The 22,389-nt window shown below is 46.5% G+C and overlaps 1 protein-coding gene across 1 annotated transcript; it reads left to right on the forward strand.

The window, feature by feature from the left end:
• Nucleotides 1-97: 97 nt before the first annotated feature.
• LOC146714307 (uncharacterized) lies at nucleotides 98-22,126 on the forward strand. The gene is made up of 10 exons (XM_085439725.1): nucleotides 98-122; nucleotides 1,120-1,411; nucleotides 1,494-1,630; nucleotides 1,775-2,066; nucleotides 7,716-7,870; nucleotides 7,958-8,243; nucleotides 8,397-8,542; nucleotides 8,799-9,045; nucleotides 21,787-21,965; nucleotides 22,062-22,126. Exons 1-10 carry the CDS (start codon nucleotides 98-100, stop codon nucleotides 22,124-22,126), a joined length of 1,824 nt encoding a protein of 607 aa, XP_085295851.1.
• The last annotated feature ends 263 nt before the right edge of the window (nucleotides 22,127-22,389 follow it).

Raw genomic sequence — 22,389 nt, forward strand, 5'->3', positions numbered from 1 at the left:
GTAAGCCGATCTACAAGTCAGCAGGGATATACCAGTAACTCGCGTAATTTCTTTAATGTGGTAATGATGTGAGAATTTTTTACTAGACAATAGTGGAATGGATTATATTTGGATCTTCACTGGTAAGCCAAATTGTCTTCAACTAAATGTATTACTTATAAATAATCAGTTCCAGATATTTTGTACTTTTTCATCTTTAAAACAAAACCCAGACCAAATACCACAGCTATGTTGTGAAAACACACAATTAACAGACTTCCTCCTCCTTTAATCATATCCTGGCTTACACAGAGAAAATGAGGAAACACACATTGGACCTTGTATTAAATGTATTAGAAGCAGTGATGGGGAAGAGCTGACTCATGCTCATGCAGATCAGTCAGTCAACAAAAATAACAGTGAGATAAATAATGCTAAAAGACTCGCTCAGCAGAGATAATTAAGGAATATTTACTTCTTTAAATAATAGTTGATGTTCATTTCACCGTCTATATGATTTTTAGAATCACTGCATATGTTTACAGGAACTTTCTTCATGATGACAACTGCAGCATTTCCAGGTAAAGATTTTTTTCTCCTCTTTTGAAAACAATCTTTTTTTTAAAATAATAGTTACTCAATTTTATTATTACAAAACCTCCATTACTTAGCGCTGAATCAAAACACTATCCCGTCTTCAGTCAGTGTCAATTTGTGATTTGTGGAAAGGCAAAAGTAATTTGACTGCTTGCTTTAAATACCCAAAACAGGATGTATCCCTGGGTGCGTAACATACTGGAATTCTTCCTGACCTTTACGCTTAACATGCTCTGTTCCATGCTGCTCATTTACCATGTTACAATCCAACTGCTGGAATGTAGACCTAGAAATAGTGGATTGGTGCTCCAGTGATAACCAGTAGAGTGGAATTGAAAAATGTATGGTCCTGAAATCTGGATCAGAAATGTAAAAAAAAAAAAAGTGACCCTGATATAGATCCATATAATATAATCAATAATAATGGTATGGGGTCATCTCGCACATTTGCGGTGCACAAATAAATGAATGAATCTTGAGTAACCCCAAGCCCCCAGTGCAATCTATGAATTTTGACTAATTATGTCTGTTTTTCCCATTGAGGTCATCTTCTTCATAACCTGGCACTAAAGAAGACAGCTGTGCAGTCTTCAAACGGAGACAACATCGGACTTGCTATCAAGGCCGTCGATGGCAATAGAGATGAGAACTATCAGAAATCGTCCTGCACACTTACTTTACCACAGTCTGATCCGTGGTGGAGGGTAGACCTGGCAAGAGTGTATACAATTGGTGCTGTTGCGATAACCAATATAGCAGGATTTGAAAACAGGTTGAATGGTGCAGAAATCTGGATTGGAAACTCGACAAACTTCAGTGACCCTGAGCGTGTGAGGTGAAACAGCGTGATACAGACTAACATTATAAATTTGCAGTCAGTTATAGTTCCATCAATTTCTTTTCTTGTTCATACACAGGTGTGCGGTCATCTCTCACATTCCCAGCGGACAGACGTTTTACTTTCCATGTAGCTCTGTTGAGGGACGCTATGTCACTGTGTTCCTCCCAGGAAGCGAGAAGGTCCTAAATCTCTGCGAGGTTGAAGTGTACTACGGTAATCACATTTTTATTCTGAAGCTGATACAGAAGCCTGGTAGTTCACAGACTCCCCGGCTATGTTGACAGCCAAATGCGATCTTTAAAATCACCACACAGGGCACCTTCTAGAGAAACTGACTAATACTGGTTTTCCTCCAAGGATACCCATTACCCAATGTGGCACTCAAAGGAGAAGCTGCCCAGTCATCTACACTCTCCTTTGCCACTGCGTCCAAAGCCATTGATGGCAGACGGAACTCGTTCTATAGCAATGGGTTCTGTAGCCACACGGCTGAAGACGAGACCAACCCCTGGTGGAGGGTGGACCTGCAGCGAAGCTTTACAATCACTGCTGTAAAAGTCACCAACAGAGGAGACTGCTGTGCTGAAAGACTGGATGGAGCTGAGATCAGAATAGGAAACTCACTGGAGAACAATGGAAACAATAATCCCAGATAATGATTAGAAGTTAGTTAATTTTAGAATAATAGAACAGCAATATGTTAAAGTTTACAAGATATATACTATGTGCAGCATGACAACTAACATACTGAGGGCTAATTTTAAACCCCTGCTAAAATTAACAGTCTCCAGTTTATGGTAGTTTCATTTTAATGACAGTGGACAAAATATCCATAAAAAACCTATTATATAAAAGTTACAAATTGTTTTGGTATTTGATCCCCTACAAACCAGTCAGATTTCTGGCTTTCATAGATTGACTCAGTTCCTATTAGGCACAAATCAGTTAATCAGTTACGGATAAAACTGATCTTAGTTAAGTATAAAGCACACCTGTCCAGAAAATCAATTTCGTCCAGTCCAACCTTTCCACCACAATGGGCAAGAGCAAAGAGCTTTTAAAGGGACAAGACTGCAAAAGGCTGGAAAGAGCTACAGGAGCATCAGCAATAAGCTTGTCGAGAACACCAGACATACGGCCAAATCAACAAACTAGTAATTGTCCGAGCCAGTCTCCAGATAGAAAATCTGTGGAAGGAGCTGAGGCTTTGAGTTGATGTAAAACTAAACCTAAGAAACCTAAAAATCAACTCCTGACATGCTAAAGTTCCTCCTTAGCAGGAACTTGAGGAAAATTGAAAACACCCTGTTGTTTACGCTTCACTGCTGATCGCTTGTAGATGGCACAGTCTCGCTCTGCAAACCACCTAGTTGGGCTGGAGCTTGGCACTCTCATTGAAGCTCTCATTGAAGGAGGACACTTTTTCACCTTTCACTCTTACTTTGTGTTCCAACATAGTTGTAGGTGATAAGGACAGCACATCCTACACCCTTGTTGTCTTCCTCAGTGTTAGTGTGGAGATCTTTTTACTTATTTGGGTAATCACTGTGATTCTGGAAATAACCCAAAGAACACATGTCAGGGAATGGAATGTCGCCATGGCAACAGATGAAGATACTGGATATCCTAAAGGCTGCTGGTACCAGCCTTGATGTGGGTTTGGAGGGTTTTGCTTGTTCACCTGGAGGTTTCTCAGACAGTTGTCACTCACTGCAGCAGCAGAGGATTTTAGTGTTTTAACGTCTGTTTCAGCTGATCTAAGCAGTTATCAGTATCATCACTGCCATTCGGGACCCCCTCGGTGCAGCAGATCTTGCTTTTGCAGTCTGTGTCAGCCACTTCCTCCTTCAATACCTTGCCTGAATTGATTCCCTAGATGTGCTCCTGTGTAACAGAATCCCAGCTGCTGCTGCTCTCCTCTCTCTGTGCAGTTAGTCTGTGTGGTGAGGGATGGGTCCATGCTCTCCTGGTTCTGTGGAGAATGCAGGGTCCTTCTTTTGCCTTATCCTCAAACTGAGGTGCTCACATTTCTCCTGAGAGGGTTTGCATCCGTCATGCGATGGAGCCACTGCAGCGGGGCATGATCCGAACAGAGGGTGATAACGAAGGGAGTGGATCACCTGCTGTATCGCGAGACACTCTTTCTCTTTTTCTGGCACAACTGGGCCGCTGGCCCAACTTATCTGCTGGGTCAAAACTGCCCCCAGCCCACTATTCCAGGTGCTGGTGTGCACAAAAGGGAGGGAAAAATTAGGCATTATTTTTTAATTAATTAATTAATTAGGCAAAATTAGCATTATACAGCAGTTGTTTTGTTTGCTCTCAATTTTGACAGCCCTATTAAAGATTAATATCAGTCTGTACATTCTCCAGATAGCTTTTCTTCGAATTCTTTAATCCTCACTCACTTTTGCAACTTTGTACTTTTGTGTTACTCGCAGCAACAACTCCACCTCATTGTTAGTTCCTTTAACAAACTCAGTGCTTTTCCTCAACATTTTGTCCATAATTAACCTGCATTACTGTAATCCGATTGTTTTTTTTTTTTTTTAAAGTAAGGAGTAAAGTAAGGGATTACTATTGCAAAAAAGGTAATTAGATTACTGTTGCTTTCCTGTAAGCACGCTGCGTTACTGCATTACTGCATTACTAAACCGTGATTTTGTTAGTGAGAGTGTCTCACAACAATGATGTAAGCGCGTGTGATGTCCCTGGTATCAGCCTGCAGATCAACAATGGATGACATGGAGTGCAGGAGGGAGTACAACCATGTAGCATTTAAAGTGTAGAAGTACTGACCTTACTTTGAGTTCTAAACTGGTGAAAATAAAGTGACAGGACGTGTTGATTTTATTTATTTTCTGCTGTTATTTTACTTGCATTTATTTGAAAGAGTGAGTGTACACACTGTTATAGACAGTGTTGTTGTTAATGTATGTTTGGGGGCGTTGCACCCCTGAACCTTCAGCAGAGGTTTTTCAGGGTTTTCCCTGCCGGAATGTTATGTGAGAAACAGTTTCCTGTATGTGTTGCGACTAGCTGTGGTTGTTTCTGAAAGCGATCAGTAAACGTCCTAAAATTGGCACTTGAGTTTCTGAACATTTTTATCCTGAGGTTATAACACACACTAAAAAATATTTTATATGCTAGAATATGCAGAAAATAGGTTTAGAGGTTAAACAAATTTCTTCAAGTCAAAGACAGTTGCATATAGTTGATTTTTTTCTTGATGGAATGTGCATAAAATCAAAAGATTAAAACTAACAAAACAAGTTTTTAAAAGAGACTTTTCATTTGATTCAATTTTATATGATGTATTATGCAGAAAAATAGAATTGGGCTGAAAGGTCTATTGCTTCATTATGTATTCAGGTTGTGCATCATGTTTTTAAAAAGTAACTAAGCAACTAAGTAATAAATAATAATAACTACGGGGCGATCGTGGCTCAAGAGTTGGCAGTTCGTCTTGTGATTGGAAGGTTGCCGATTCGAGCCCCGGCTCAGACAGTCTCGGTCATTGTGTCCTTGGGCAAGACACTTCACCCACAGCCTACTGGTGTTGGCCAGAGGGGCCGATGGTGTGATATGGCAGCCTCGCTTCTGTCAGTCTGCTCCAGGGCAGCTGTGGCTACAACTGTAGCTTGCCTCCACCAGTGTGTGAATGTGAGAGTGACTGAATAGTGGAATTGTAAAGCGCTTTGAGGGTCTCGAAAAGCGCTATATAAATGCAATCCATTATTGCACAGCTGATTTAAATGGCTGAATTACCTCCTCAGCATGTCTGGAATTTCACCAGAGGCCTGGTAATGAACTAATCATTTGATTCAGGTGTGTTGACCCAGGGTTATAGCTAGATCCTGCAAGACACCGGCCCTCGAGGCCTGAAGTTGTCCACCCCTGCAGCAGAGCCTGTCTTTCATCAATATGAACTGCGGGTAGGTCCATGAAACTTAAGGGTGCACCAAGTGACAATCGGTTTCTTTCACTTGGTCAAAGGCTGAGCATAGGGTGTCATCACGAGACTGCTCTAATGGAAAATCTTCTACTGACCAAATCACCGGAGCCAGCGGTCCTCATACACTGCCCTGTCAGGTGTCCTGGTTGCCTGCACTCCTGCTTCAGTGTTTGTGCAGCCCTCTGTGGGTCGGGTGCCGCCTTTAGGACCCGGGGAGGCAGATCAGAAAAAAAAGGTTAGTGGGCAACAGCTGCAACTGGAAAGCCTTCAAGAACACCTCGGTTTAGAGTTAGGGTTAGGGGATTGTCACTGATAACAGAGGAGGGGCAGAGCCACAGTGACCCTGAACAGCCTCTCCAACACCTGCGTCTGGTGTTTGGCCTGGTCCTGTAGTCTGTTTAATTGCTGTCTCTGTGCCAATGCCTGTTCCCTGTGCATAGCTGCCATCCCTGCTAGCATCTCCTGCCATCTCTGTTAGCATCTGCACGGGCAATTGCACTGGCTAGGGAGGTAGCGCAGGTTGCAGGTCCGACATGATGACACTGGTTTCTGCACGACTTTGTTATCGCAGTCACGACTCTGGACACTTTGGTGTGATTTTTAATGGTCTTTACAAAGAACAGAGAATTTGTCTTGCGCCATTGTACAGTCTATGGCTGGAAAGCTTACCAGCTTACCTCTCTTCAGGTCCCGGCATCACTGAAAAGAGTGAGAGAATCATCACAAACTGAGGTGCAGCTGCCCTGCCAAGCTCTCTGGCACTACACCTCAAGCCTGCTACTCCTCCTGTGTAATGGAGCCACAGACCACACCTCTGCCACAACAGCATTTAATCTATTATTAGACTCAATTGCCTTCTTTCAAACTGTAAAAGAGCACTAGCCAGCACTTTAATCATGGTTTCCAGCATAGAGCATAGAAACTGAACATTTAACAGTATTTCCTGAAATTCTTTTGGGGCTGATCAATTCCTAACAACGTTTAAATTTTCAGCAATTGATTACACAACAGTGGTCAGTAGATTTCATCACAGTAGATGTCTTTCTGAAACTGAAAGTGCTGTAACTAAATGTAAGTATATTTGACTCACTATTGTCTTATTTGACACCTTGTGCCAACACAGAGCAGCACTTATGCTACTTCAACAGAGGCCGATTATCTTGTTAATAACTTTACTTTTTCCACTCTGTGTGACCTTGGATACTGTAGCTCCTCTGAAAAAGAGAGCCTCAAATCACAGGGACTTGAACCCTGGTATAATTCTCAAATTGCGCACCTTAAAGAAGATAACTCGTAAGCTGGACAGGAGGCATTTACACACGCACACACACACACACACACACACACACACACACACACACACACACACACACACACACACACACACACACACACACACACACACACGCGCGCACACAAACACAAACAAACTAAGAAGATTGTTGATTTATGTATCTGTGTTTTTCCAATTTTTGTGTTCTAGGTGCTGAATGTTTGTTTTGGGATTTTTTTTGTGTCTCACAGGTGCAACAGTTGGCAATACATAATGCATTTCTATTTGTTTCTATCCCCCAGCTCTATTTCTATCCTCTTTTTTCTCAAATTGCCTGTCTTGCCTTAGACATTGTCATACTGGTCTACAAATAATGTAATATCTGAAATAATACAAAAAGAAACAAATACATAAACAGATGTAAGATTCTCATGAACAAGAGGAACACATAGAAAATAGCATTACATTAGAATATTCAGTTACGTATAAATATGCTTCACTTTGGTGTTTTATTCAGTTTATCTTTCTTCTATTAGATTTTATTATTCTCACATTTAAATTTAATCCAGTTATATAGACATACTTCTGTTTCCTTTTTTGCTGTAAAATTCTGTTTTTGTCCATCACAGTTTTCTCAATACAGCTTCTTTGACTGAATCGTACATTTTAAAGAGTAAGAGAAAAGAATAAAAATGATTCACTATTTACCAATATAAAATATAAATATATATAAAGCTCTGTTATAGCACCCTGTGTCATTTTAAACATAAAATGCTGGGTTTAATAGCTGGGGGGACTTCAATGTCTTTCAATCCCACCTTTTTCAACAGTTAAATAAAAAACAAAGAAACTTTTCTGTGGAGGGAGCTGAAGCTTTGAGTTGCCCAGCAGAAGCTAAGAAACTGCAAGGAGGGGTTTGAAAACCTATAAGAACTTATAAGAACCCAGTGTGTTCATTTTGGCCATCAAGAATGAAGAGAGAAGAAGATTATTTTCTAGTCCTTGAGTCATGTTATTTCAACACGAGGCCCATAATACTAACATAATGCTGCCCCCACACTCTCTGCTGTCAGGTGTGCTTCCATCTCACATATCAATGCTGGTAAAACCTACACATACCGGTGTGATGGAGGCAGCATGGAGGGTCGCTTTGTGAACGTGTTTCTTCCTGGACAGCAGAAGACTCTCACCCTGTGTGAAGTGGAGGTGTATGCTGCCCCAGCAGGTAGAGCTTTAAGTGACTGGATCTGATCTACTGAAACACATCTGCCTGATACTGATTCATACTTGTTTGTTCTTTTTAACACTTTAGTGGAGCCGCTTTCAAACGTGGCCTTAAGCAAGCCAACAGTACAGTCATCGACTTCACATCCGTCTTCCAAAGCTGTTGATGGGTACAAAAATGGAAACCTCTATGGTGCAGGCTTTACCCACACTTTAGAAGAAACAAATCCCTGGTGGAGAGTAGACTTGTTAGCCGTGTATAAAGTCAGTGCTGTCACCATCATCAACAGACAGGACTGTTGTTCTGGAAGGATTCTTGGGGCAGAGATTCGGATCGGGGACTCACTGGATCAAAATGGAAATCAAAACCCGAGGTGAGACATGATTTCTGACAGGAATATTTATTATTATTATTATTCATTTTTTCTCCCATTTAAACAACACATTGTTTGAATAGATATTAGCTTTTTTCCCTTTAGTAAGTAAAACTGACACATTTCTCTTTGATGTTTCTACAACTCCATCAGGTGTGGCATTATTGAATCATTGGATGGTACACCAACATACACATTCCAGTGTCATGAAATGGAAGGTCGCTACATCAATGTGATCATACCAGCACTTCTGAGAGTTCTGACGCTGTGTGAAGTGCAAGTGTTTGCTTCTCTGCCTGGTATAGCCCTTGTTTTCTAGTGGTATATGTGGAAGCTGCTTGTTTCTTTTTCTTTTTTATATGATTTCTCATATTTATTATTGTACAGTCAAGAAATTGAACTGACTTTCTAGCTTTCAATGTTCGTGTTTTTTTTTTTTGGGGGGGGGGGGGGGATTCAGAGCTGATTGCAACATTACAATTTAACTTGTTAAACTAAAATAAAAACAAACAGTCATGGATGAAACAAACAGAAACCTAACAAACTTCTCTCCAGCACCAGAAGCTGTTACTCCTTCACCCACTCCTCCCACCCCTCCTCCGCCTGTGAGCCTGCAGTTTGGTGGCAGGAACGTGACGGTGGTGGGAGAGAGGCTCTGCTGGTCCGATGCTCTGATGTACTGTAGACGTTATTACTGGGACCTGCTCAGCCTTCACAGCCAACAGGAGCAAAGCGAGTTGGAGCAGCTGCTGGGCCTCGTTCCTTTCTCCCTCACAGACCACGTCTGGCTGGGACTGCGCAGGTACTGATACAGAAGATACTTCTAACAACTCAATGAATGAACAGGGAGGACACAGAGTCATCCAGTATTCAAAAGGTCATAGTTCAAGTTTTCTTGTGCAAGTTAAGAACGTGTGTGTGCGTGTTAATGAGATCAGAATAACATTTAGACAGGAGAAGTGGAGTCGAATGGTAACAAAGAGAGTGACGATTGTCAGTACTGAGTAGGACTGGGTGATATGACCCAAAATTCATATCTCGATATTTTTTTAGCTGGATGGCGATATAAGATATATATGTCGATATTTTTTAAAGCCATAAAGTAAGAACAAGAAGAGTTCTTAGTCAAAGCTGTGTCCCAGATGTCACACAGGCACTTTTATTAACATACAGCATATATGGAAATGAAAAAAACTACTCAAAAGTAAATTATGAGCATTTATTAAATAATAATGCTCCATAAATAAAAGAAAACAATGTTGTTTTTGTGCATAACAAAAAGCTCACAATTGTGCAGTCAAAATGTAAACTAAAAGACGATGAGCATAGTAACGCTCCGACAATCCATCAAGCAGTGCAGCTCCGTAGCTTACCAAAGTCATACCAAAACATTTTTTGACAGATTGCTGAGCGCTGTGTTCCACATAAAACCAGTTCGCAGTCATCAAGCACAACCAGAATTCATACATAAGGCGCACTGTCAACTTTTGACATAATGAACGGATTTTAGGCTGTGCAGCCCCTGTGGACTGCATGGTGTTAGCGTGGTTAGCTTTTTAACACGTTGATGCTGTCCAGCCCCACACACGGGGTAATGCGCAGTAACTCGTTAACGGAAATTTGCCGTGTCCATCTTGTCGCTGCCTGCAGGTGAAGCGATGGGGAAGGAGGGGGAGTTGTCTTCAGTGAAGGAGAGGCGAGGCCGAGTAACGTTGCGTAAAGACAAAAGTGGACGAAAGAGAGGCAAACTTGTGGCTCCACAACTATAACTATAACGTAACATAGACTATATCGATATAAAGGATATTGTCACATCTTATATCTCGTATAAAAATATATCGATATTTTAAAAAAAAACAACTTTATATATCGCCCAGCACTAGTACTGAGGTATAATACAAACAGAAGGCAACTTTACATCAAGGATAGTTGCAAGCACCAAGGAATCCACTGGTAAATGGAAGTATGAAGAGGCCGCTAGGACAGCTGCAACCATGCAAAACATTCAGACAGTAAGGTAAGTCATGAGAAGTCTTCTGAATGGGAAGATCAAGATTCAGGCAATCAACTCGTGTGCTTTGAGGGTCTTCAAATACCCTGCTGGGATAATAAGCAGGCCAAAAGAAGAGGTAAAACCTACTTACATCAAGACAAAGAGCTCTTTACCAGGCATTAAGTGTTCATCTTAGTCCAGCACCCTGAGACGCCGAGGACTAGTGAGTGTCAGAACCACTGTCCAGGATGAGACAACAAACATCCATGAGTAAATCAGGAAGATGTCCACAACTGATCATGTAAGGCAGGGGTCCCCAATCCCAGTCCATGAGGGCCGGTGTCCCTGCAGGTTTCAGATCTCACCCAGGGTCAACACACCTGAATCACATGATTAGTTCATTACCAGGTGTTATATTTCCACTGTAGTGTCAGTACACTATTAGAGCTTATGCCGAGTCAGACTGCACACACAATAGTTTGTTTACAAGTTGACTTCTTCTTTATTGGGATTGGCGATGGCTTGCATAGCACACAATAATTCTTGGTTCATACATAACATCTCCTCCCCACTAAGCTATGCGACCGTGGCACCACCCGCAGAAACATTTCCCATAACCAAAGTAGTACCCTTTTTTTTTATTATTACCACATTCATGAAAACTGGAACTAATGTTGCTTTCTGTATGAATTTCCTTTTAGTTGAGAATAATGTCTCTGAACGCCAACATTCTCACTGAACTACTTAATACGCTCACCCACCACGATAACGAGCGGGTGGCTTAGTGACTCTCACTGGGTAACGTCTTACAGACTCTGTAACCTGTGTACAGTCAGTCGGTGATGATTTAAGAGACTGGGGTGTTTCTGGAGGTACGGTGGTCCCCATAACTTGTTCAACAGTCTCTTCCTGCAGAGTTGTACAAGGGTGAAGCATGGTGTCACTACCACTCTGGGCTGGTGACATCTGAGAGCTTGTCGGAGGATCCACTGTGACCTGCTGAGATACTGACTCAGGTCGTGTCAGCATTTGATCCACATGACGTTTCCACACTCCTTGGGCTCCAACGTTCACCTTGTATGACACTGGCCCAGTCTTCTCCAGTACGACACCGTGCGTCCACTTGTCCTCTCCCTTCCTATAATCGCGCACCAAGACAGGCTCGCCAACAGTGAACCGTCTGTCCCTGGAGTGTTGCTGTCGGCATTGTTGTTGCGCATCTTGTGACCGACGCACGGCTCCGGCCACACTGGGCTTCAAACAATCCAGTCGAGAGCGCAGCTTGCGTCCAATGAACAATATAGCTGGCGTTTCTCTAGTTGTTGCATGGGGAGTGTTGCGATATGTCAAGAGGAACGTGTCAAGGCGTTGTTGCACAGGTGCTGTACCCCTGGAAGCTTTCAGTGCATGTTTGAATGTCTGCACAAAACGCTCAGCCAAACCATTAGTGGCAGGATGGTACGGCGCGGAGCGGATGTGTTTGACTCCATTAGCTTTCAGGAACACCCTGAATTCCTCAGAACAGAACTGCGGTCCGTTATCACTCACCAGGACGTGGGGAATGCCGTGGCGACTAAAGAGACCCCGTAGCACTTGTATGGTTTTACCAGCTGTGGTGCTATCCATAATATGCACTTCAGGCCACTTGGAATGTGCATCTACCACCACCAGGTACATGTGACTTTCAAATGGACCCGCAAAATCCACATGGATCCGTTCCCACGGACAGGAAGGCCACAGCCAAGGGTGTAAAGGTGCTAACCCAGGCTCTTTTTGCACACGCTGACAAGAGTGGCAGGCTTTAGCTTGAAGCTCAATTTGAGAATCAATGCCAGGCCACCAAACATAGCTGCGAGCTAAGCTCTTCATCCTCACCATCCCTGGATGTGGAGTGTGGAGCTCTTTCAGGACATGAGAGCGCAGCTTAGGTGGCACAACCACCCTCACGCCCCACATAAGGCATCCCTGCTGTATTGTGAGTTCATGTCTGCGCAGCAGATAGGGTGACAGCTCTTGATCTGTGTCCTTTGGTGCTGGAAAACATCCAGTTGTTACCATTTCCAGCACACGAGACAAAGTGACATCAGACAAAGTGTCACGTCTGATCTCGGCGACACTGACTGGTAATGTGTCCAGCTGAGATGCGTAGAATACCTCAACCACTCCCTGTTTCTCTTTCTGTGCAAGGGGCAGAGGTAAACGTGACAGACCGTCAGCATTGGCGTGATGTGCCCCCTTCCGATACTGTAAGGTGTAATTATGTGCTGACAGAAGGAGCGCCCAACGCTGCATTCGCGCAGCTGCCATTGATGGTGTACCTTTTACTGGACTCAGAATTGAGGTCAGTGGGCGATGATCAGTGAGCAAGGTGAACTTGTTACCATGGAGATACTGGTGAAACTTGCGCACTCCAAAAACAATTGTCAACGCCTCCCTCTCGATCTGAGCATAGTTTTGTTCTGCTTTGCTGAGGGTTCGTGAAGCATGAGCAATTGGCCGTTCTTGGCCATCAGGCATGACATGTGAGAGCACGGCTCCAACGCCATATGGTGAAGCGTCACATGCCAAACGGAGAGGCAGTTCAGGATTGTAGTGGGTGAGTATTTTTGGTGAGGCCAGACGTTCTTTAGCTTTCTGGAAAGCTGACTCGCAGGCTGATGTCCACTGCCATTTCTTCTCTTTAATGAGTAGCTCATTCAGCGGCTTCAGGACTGTAGCTAAATCAGGTATGAAACGTCCATAATAGTTGAGCATTCCCAGAAAAGAACGTAACTGGCTGACATCAGCTGGTGCTGGAGCTTCCATAACGGCACGCACCTTTTCTGGTGATTTGTGTAACCCTGCCGCATCAATTATGTGGCCCAGGTATTCCACTGATTCTTGGAAAAACAGGCACTTCTCCTGTTTGAGACGCAGGCCATAGTCCTCCAGCCTGCCCAAAACTGCCTTAAGGGTTCTCAGGTGTGTCTGTTTATCTGGACCACTGACGAGGATGTCATCCAGATAACAATGGGTGTATGGTAGGCCGAGAAGCACTTGATCCATAGCCTTCTGAAACAATGCAGGTGAGGACGCCACTCCAAAAGGCAAGCAATTGAAACGGAGCAGCCCTTTTTGTGTCGACATAGTCAGCAGCTTCTTAGACTCCTCTTCTACCTCCATCTGTAGGTAAGCATTTGCTAAGTCTAGCTTACTGAAATTCTGACCTCCTGCTAGAGAGCAAACAGATCCTCAATGCGTGGAAGTGGGTACTTATCCACACAGAGCTGCGAATTAAGAGTGACCTTGAAATCATCACAGAGTCTCACTGAGCCATCCTTCTTGTTGACAGGGACCACGGGCGTAGCCCAATCACTATGCTCCACTGGTGTGATCACCCCAAGCTCAGTCAGGCGTTTCAGTTCTGCCTCCACCCGAGGGCGGAGAGCATAAGGCACGTTACGTGATGGACAGAATTTGGGGACACTATCAGGCCTAAGAGTCAATCTGGCTTTAATTCCTTTCATTGTGCCCAGCTCCTTAGAGAAAACGGCTGAGTGTTTCTTTAGCACTGCCTCCAGATTGTCATATCCGCTTTGCTCTCTGGCATGGACCATCTTTAAGTCTTTCCAGTTCAGCTTAATCACTCTCAGCCACTCCCTACCAAACAGTGGTGGAGCATCCACCTTTACCACGTACAAGGGTAGAGTTGCACGCTGCTTATTCAGTTCAACTTGCACCTTGATGACCCCTTCTGGTGCCAGCGGCTCCCCAGTGTACGTTTTCAGCATGATGTCAGTGGGTTGCAGCGGCAACTGACTCAGCATACTTTTATATTGTTCCCATGGAATCAAAGACACAGCAGCCCCTGTATCCAGCTCCATCTCCATTTTCTTCCCGTTAACTACAGGCATTAGGGAGATACGTGAATATTTCTCTTTTTGTGACAAAGAATACAGCTCCAACTCACTATCAGTGTCGGGTCTGGTTCCTTCACTTTCACTCTCCTCTGCAGCAACATGATGAATTCTCCTCTTTTTGTCCTTTGCTCTGTTTTTAACTGCATTGCCTTTCAGCTCAGGTTTCCCCTCTTTCTCTTTCCTATTCCAACAATGGCTGCTTCTGGCTCTACCTTTACACATGCGTTTCGTGTGGCCCTTCCTTCCACACTGGTGACAGTCACGGTCTTTGTACCAGCAGTCATCATCAGTATGATTAATTTTCCTGCAGCGGCGACATTTATCACCTTTTTGTGACAGCACCGCATTCAGTTTAAGGGAACCACTCAACTGCTGCACTTCACGTGTTGCTGTCTCTGCCGACACAGCATAATCAACTGCTTTGCGAAACGTGAGATCCTTTTCAGTCAAAAGACGCTTCTGCACAGTTTCACACTTTAATCCACACACAAATCTGTCTCGTAGAGCATCTTCCAGATACGCACCAAACTCGCAATGTTCTGACAGTCTTTTCAGCACCGCCACATACTGTGCGACCGTTTCTTCTTCCCCCTGATTCCTCTTGTGGATCCGGAACCTTTCAGCTATTACCAGCGGTTTGGGAGCAAAATGAGCTTGCAAAACACCCACAATATTGTTATACTGCATTGTCCCAGGCTTGCTTGGAGCTACTAGATTACGCAGCAGACCGTACGTCTTGGGACCCATCACACTCAACAGCACCGGGACCCGTTTCTCAGGCTGAATGTCATTAGCAAGGATGTAATGCTCAAAACGTTCAATATACGTCGCCCATTGCTCACCAGCATCATCAAAGGGGTCCATCTGCCCAATCATTCCAGCCATGATGTATCCGCTGTCCACAGCCAACACTGTCGTTTCTGACTCGTCGGCGAAAAAGCAGCTAGCAGCTAGCTCCGATGCTAATTCACCACGCGATCGTCCGTTTTCCGTCCAAACTCGGCCATGCAGTCAGTTCATGCTCAGTAGACGGCCAAGTCTTCCAGACGTCAAAACTCGTCGCCAATTTATGTTATATTTCCACTGTAGTGTCAGTATGTAGCCGCTAAGACTGGTGGACCTAAATCTTCACCACCACGTCTGTATACATACAAGCAGAAAGGGGAGCGAGCGGGTCAGCGCTCAGGGCACAGAAACTAAGCTGGCTTCAAACACCATTTATTTCCATAAAAAAAACACAGCCAGAGTCACAAATACAAGATAAAATTCCCCGTATACAATAAAAATAGTGTTGCAACCCGCTAAAAACCCTGCCGGCAGAAATAACTATACACTATTAAAACAAGGCTAAAACATGTTTTCCATATGCTAAAATTACCCTCCCATAGTCCCATAATCCCACAGTCCAGCCACACATGGGCGAATGGTCCTTATATGAAAGAGACAGGAGAGGAACTTCTCTTCCGGTATGGTAAAACTCGTCAGCAGCAGACCAGGGAGGAGACTCCTATCGCAGACCTGTCTCCTCCTGACAGCGCGTCGCCGCACAGTCCCGCCCCGCTCCACACCTGAACACGGCCTCCCTCGTCTCACCGTCAGATGCAGGCAGAAGGGCATCCCTGCCCTGTTGTGCATTGCAGCCATCGCCACCCACTGTTGCTGTTCCTGCGTTGGGAGTGGATCGCCGAACGACTCGCGGCACCCCACAGTCAGGCAGCAGTTCCTTCCACACACGTGCGGGCTTGCACGCGTTCCTTTTTCTCCTGCTCACCTTTCATGCGACACTCCTCTTTTTGTCTCTGCGCTCACTATCCCCTTTAACAGGTCAACCTGGCGGCTGATAGGCCACCTTGGGGAACGCCCCCACCTCACAGGTGCCTACAATTGTCTGTTTAGTCCACAGTGGATTAAAGGAACATGGTACAACATTAACACACATAATATAAATATGAGGATAAAACCATGCCGTATAAATATCAATAAACAAACATGCAATATAAATATCACAATAAAATCATGCAAATAAAATCAACACTATGTACCAATACACAGATTGATAAAACATAAAAACACAAATTTCCACTGTGTGACAAGTACACTATTAGTGTCATGGTTGCAGTGTTGGGAAGGTTACTTTTAAAATGTATTCCATTACAGAATACAGAATACATGCCCCAAAATGTATTCTGTAACGTATTCCGTTACGTTACTCAATGACAGTAACGTATTCTGAATACTTTGGAATACTTAATATATTGTGGCGAGTTCAGACAAGGAGGAGACGGAGGTATCGTTTGGTCTTGCTTCCCGTGAGCTAGCCAGGGAGCACAGCCGTTTATTACATTTGCAGAAGAACACACTGCCGCTAGCTAACTGCTCAGCGCGGCAACCACAACACACATAGGGCGCCCTCTGACCCCGGAAGGACACACCGTCGCAGCGAGAGGGCGTCACCCGTCACCATGGTAACATACACAAAACATAACTGTACAAACAGAACCCCGAACAGCCCTGACCCGCTACAATATTATCATGCTTTTTATAACAACGTGAATGTACTATTGCTGTGTGATTTATTACTATTACTGAAGGTCCGCGACTCCGAACTGTAGTAAAGGGACCTCTGACTAATACGGCGGGGTCCCTGTCGGCTGGTAGCCGAAAAATAGCTCTACTTTGTTGTGTGGGTCAACTTTTCTTGCGAGAGACAGAGAGAGGCGTTGAAAGACTGCTCCAACGGAACTTAATGTTTTCGGAGGAAAACACGAACACAGCGTACAGTCGAGTCTTAATAGCGTACTTACAACTGGGCTCATCAGGCTCTCTTCTTGGCTGCAGTGGTTATTATTATATTTACATGCTTCCAGCTCCCGTTTTTGCTCGATGACTGCTCCTACCTTTCCACTCCCCTTTTTCTCCCTCCTCGCGCTCACAGACACATAATGTGTATGGCAGTCCATTCTCCCTGCAACATGGACTACACTGCCCATGAGGCTACATTCTTTAGAGCTATGCTTGTAGCATTCTGCCTGTTAGCTTAGCACAACAACAACAACAACGAAAAGGCGCTCTCTCACCCAGGAAACACACAGTCGCAGAGAGAGAGAGAGAGCGTCGCCCTGTAACCATGGCAACCGTAACGCTGCCGCCTGGAACAAAAGAACGTAGCTGTCAAACAAAACCCAAACAGTCCTGACCCGCGACAATATGAAACAGGAAAGTACCCCAGTGTAATCCATTTATTTCAACAAAGTAACTGTATTCTGAATACCACCTTTTTAAACGGTAACTGTAACGGAATACAGTTACTCATATTTTGTATTTTAAATACGTAACGGCGGTACATGTATTCCGTTACTCCCCAACACTGCATGGTTGGCTGTGTGGCAGGCAAGCAGAAGTGGTGGACCCAAAATTGCAGGACTCTTGGAGATGGGAATAAACTGAAAACGCAGCTTTATTGCTGGAAGAATGATTCACGAAATACAACTTACAAAAACAAAACTCTAAACCGAGGTGCTGGAGGACAGGACATTACAAACACACAGCAAGTTGAGGGTACGAAGCGACACTGACACAGAGAAACACAGGGCTTAAATACACAGATGGCAGTAATCAAGGGATGAGAGACAGGAGGGGAACACACCTGGCAGAAATCACAGCTGACGAGACAGGGGAAACGTAAACTGAGCACACTCACATACGACACAGACCTTCACAATAAAACAGGAAACTCAGACACATGGAACCAGACAAGACATTGAACTAAACAGACAGATTCACAAACAGACGGGGTGACACCATAGACAGACAGATACAGACGCAGACTCAGAGGCAGACCGAATATAACACGTAGAACTCAAACAATAATAATAATCATGATAATAAATTGGAAAATGATAATAATAAACTTAAAGCGCTGGGTCACCGACCCAGGACCATGACAGTACCCCCCCCTCAAGGGCTGGCCCCCGACAGCCCCAAAAGACAAACAGACCACCAAGCCAGGGTGGGCGGCGGGAGGCACAGGACGGAAGGCCCAGAACAGAACAAAAGAAGAGCCCCCCCAGAAAACCAAAAAAAATGTCCAAAGACCACACAGGGGATCAGAGTCCAAAACGTAGGTCAGGAGGTCGGCCTGGGGACTGATAGGTCAGAAGGCCAGCACAGTTCATTTCGGGAGGCTGACCGTGCGAAAGGCAGCAGCAGCGGGGCAGGTTCGGAGGCCGGCCGTGCGGACGGCAACGGCGGTGACGGGCAAACAGTTCTGTTCTGGGGGCCGACCGTGCGGACGGCAACGGCGGAGGCGTAGAAACAGTTCTCGGGGCCGACCGTGCGCATGGCAGCGGTGGCAACAGAGCAAGTCTGGGGGCCGACCGTGCGCATGGCAGCGGTGGCAACAGAGCAAGTCCGGGGGCCGACCGTGCGCATGGCAACGGTGGCGAAAGAGCAAGTCCGGGGGCCGACCGTGCGCATGGCAGCGGTGGCAACAGAGCAAGTCCGGGGGCCGGCCACGCGGAGGGCAGTGGCGGCGTTCAGGAGGTCGTCCACAGCGGCGACAATGCCCAACTAGAGGCCAGGAAAGCGGCCGGCAGAGACGAGGTGGAACAGGACGAGCTGGAACTGATGATGGTGTGACAACCGCAGGACCAGACGAGGCAGGACCAGACGAGGCAGGACCAGACGCTGAACCCGGACCTGGCGTGGAAGAAGCCACTGCGGCTGGACCAGGCGAGGCTGAAACCGGAGCTGGACCAGGCGAGGGTGAAACCGGAGCTGGACCAGGTGAGGGTGAAGCAGAAGCTGGACCAGGCGAGGGTGAAGCAGAAGCTGGACCAGGCGACGGCGTGGGTGAAGCAGAAGCTGGACCAAGCGACGGCGTGGGTGGTGAAGCTGAAGCTGGACCAGGTGACGGCGTGGGTGAAGCTGAAGCTGGACCAGGCGACGGCGTGGGTGAAGACACAGAGGCTGCAGCTGGCGAGGATGAAGACACAGAGGCTTCAGCTGGTGAGGATGTAGACACAGAGGCTGCAGCTGGCGGCGGCATGGAAGCCGGAGACGGAGGCGCTGCAGCAGGCGGCAGCGTGGACGAAACTGTGGATCCAGCTGCTGCTGCAGGTGTGGATGAGGCTGCTGGTGGAGCAGCTGGTGGCTGGACGGGCTCCTCAGGCCCCCCAGCTGACGAGGAAGGTTGCTGGACGGGCTCCTCGGGCCCCCCAGCTGGCGAAGCAGGAGGCTGGACGGGCTCCTTGGGCCCTCCAGCTGGCGAAGCAGGAGGCTGGACGGGCTCCTCGGGCCCTCCAGCGAAAACAGTCTCAGGACCAGTGGGCACAGGGGCCCCTGGAACACACAGGACAAAACCAGCAGGCGCAGGGACCTCTGGCAGGGACAGAACAGAACCAGCAGGCACACGGGCCTCTGGCAGGGACAGATCGGAACCAGCAGGCACACGGGCCTCTGGCAGGCACAGAACGGAACCAGCAGGCACACGGGCCTCTGGCAGGCACAGAACGGAACCAGCAGGCACACGGGCCTCTGGCAGGCACAGAACACGGGCCTCTGGCAGGCACAGAACGGAACCAGCAGGCGCACGGGCCTCTGGCAGGCACAGAACACGGGCCTCTGGCAGGCACAGAACGGAACCAGCAGGCGCACGGGCCTCTGGCAGGGACAGATCGGAACCAGCAGGCGCACGGGCCTCTGGCAGAGACAGATCAGAACCAGTAGGCGCACGGGCCTCTGGCAGTAACAGAACAGGACCAGCAGGCCCACGGGCCTCTGGCAGGAGCAAAACAGAACCAGCAGGCACGCGGGCCTCTGGCAGGGACGAAACAGGTTGCGCTGGCTTCTTTATGTCCAGGGGTCCAGAGTTAACTGAATGCTGATATTTAACCTCTGGGGAGGCCCCGGAGAGAGTAAAAGTCTCAAATTTAGCCAGGTCTTGAGGAGCAACGAAAGTCTGTGTGGGGGCATCCTCCTCCTGAAAACGAGTGGGTGGAGATGGTGGCTGAATAGACGGTGGAGCTGGCAGCTGAGGTGCAGGCCGTGCTAAAGGCTGAGGCGCTGGAAATACAAGATAGTGCACTGAGGTCGACTGAGCTGCGAGTGACTGGAGAACAGGAGGAGACTGAGCTGCAGAGGACTGAACTGGGGACCGCTGGGCAGCTAAGTGAGCTTCTGGCTGGGCAGCTAAGCAAACTGAGGGCTGCTGGACTGCGAATTGTGATGACTGCTGGGCAGCTGACTGCACTACCTCAGTGGAGTTTTTAAAAGACTCGGGAAATGCTGGCTCTTCAGCCTCTAGCGGTCCAGAGTCTGCTGAGGGAGGACACGCAGACTCTGGGGAGGCCCTGGAGATTGTGTCAATATCTACAACATTACCACTTGAAGTCTTTAAATGAGTGTCAGTAGCCCAAGAAACGAAACATTCGGGCGCACACTGAACAGTCTCTTGAGGTGGCAGTTCAGAGAATAAAACAGTCTTAATGTTCTCAGAGCTGAGGTTAATTGTCTCCGGGGTGGAAGCCGCAGCTTTAGCTGATACGGGGTTAACAGGGTCAGATGGAGCAGAAGAAACATAATCCTTTTTATTGACATTCCCAGAAGGAGTGTGGGAAAAACTGTCGTGGTTACTCACAGCTGCTGATTGCTCTGGGAAGGGGCTGGAGTGCGGCTGTAGCGAGGACTGGTAATGGCGCCGGTGCCGTTTCCTCCTGGAAGTGGGAGTGGAAACTGCAGAGGAGAATGGCGATGGCGGAGAGGCCGACTCCTCATCCTGCGCCCACATGGCCGCAAGGAAAGAGGCTGGCGAGCGACAGTCGGAGCAGACCGGAGTCGGTAGTTCGCTCGGTGGCAGCGGCAAGGGGTTGATATCCTGCCGCGGCGATCGCTGTGGTGTCGCAGAAGGCTCCGTGTTCGGCCGCTGCTGTGTTGCAGGAAGCTTACGCTGCTTCGCAGCGCGCTCCGTCAGTTGCTGCTGTTGCTGCGGAGGCCTCGGAGTGGAGTACTGCGAACGAGCAAAGGCCGCTAGCTCCTGAGCCTGAAGAACCTCCTGGGCTTCGTGCATCTCGTCAATTAAGCTCATGAATCCCTTGAGTTGGCAGAGATGTGGATTCCCCTCGAGGATTGTTCCAATAGCGTTTAATCCGATCGCCATCGCCTTAGTATCCTTTGTGTGGGAAATCCGCTCCATTAGGGCCATGACGTGGGCGAGATCGCGCTCCCGGGATGAGTCCGCTGGGTCCATGTACTGGTCGCGTCGTTCTGTCATGGTTGGCTGTGTGGACAGACCACTGTACAGTATGCATATAGTATGTTGTGATAGAAGTAGCTATACCTAGTGATACCTGGAAGAAGGATCATGGGAAGCTTGAGAAGTACCAAGGACTGAGAGTGAAGCTAGAGAAGATTTGAAGGGTAAAGACAACAGTGGTCCTCATGGTAACTCAGTTCTTGATGGACCAGCATTGGGGTCGTAGTGAATAGTGATGATGCTGAACTGGGTAAGAGGAAGAAAATGAATGAAGGCTTGGAGTGATTTGGGGTTTTTGTTTATCCCATCATAAAGACCACATAGCTTGAAAATGTGAAAAAGCAGTTAAAATCCATAGGCTACATAAATGGCAGTATTTTGATTCACTATGTCCAACAGATCCTTGAATAGAGATGACTGGTTCTGGATGTCCGGACACTCCATGAATTTCTTCAACTGGCCACAAGATTTTGTCCCTTACTATTACTCCAGCATGTGTGGAGCCATGAGCAATGGAGAGCACTTCATGTGGCAGGACCTGCACTGTGGGGAACACGTCAACTTCATCTGCCAATCAGGTCGGGCTGAGATGACGCTAATGCATGTGTGCACTGTTGTTCCTCAGAAAGTTTTGTGCTTCTGAGGACTGATTACTCTACCTTCTGTTCATTTAGGTGCTGGGGACAATGTGCAAAGAGTGGATTTCTACAGCACCAAGAATGTCACAACTGTAAAGTAAAGTTCCCTGGGTGGGACGCCAGGTGGGCATATATACAGTGGGGCAAAAAAGTATTTAGTCAGCCACCGATTGTGCAAGTTCCCCCACTTAAAATGATGACAGAGGTCAGTAATTTGCACCAGAGGTACACTTCAACTGTGAGAGACAGAATGTGAAAAAAAAATCCATGAATTCACATGGTAGGATTTGTAAAGAATTTATTCGTAAATCAGGGTGGAAAATAAGTATTTGGTCACCTCAAACAAGGAAAATCTCTGGCTCTC

This window comes from Copadichromis virginalis, linkage group LG3, assembly GCF_057382275.1.
Source record: "Copadichromis virginalis isolate Kocher_CV1m ecotype Utaka linkage group LG3, C_Virginalis_male_GT1.1, whole genome shotgun sequence".
Lineage (NCBI taxonomy): Eukaryota > Metazoa > Chordata > Actinopteri > Cichliformes > Cichlidae > Copadichromis > Copadichromis virginalis.

Excerpts from the sequence above, each read along its gene's own strand:
- LOC146714307 (XM_085439725.1), top strand. The coding sequence starts at position 98 with ATGGATTATATTTGGATCTTCACTG. Across the intron at positions 1,631-1,774 it reads CGAGGTTGAAGTGTACTACG|GATACCCATTACCCAATGTG; the intron begins GTAATCACATTT and ends TTTTCCTCCAAG. Across the intron at positions 7,871-7,957 it reads GGTGTATGCTGCCCCAGCAG|TGGAGCCGCTTTCAAACGTG; the intron begins GTAGAGCTTTAA and ends TTAACACTTTAG.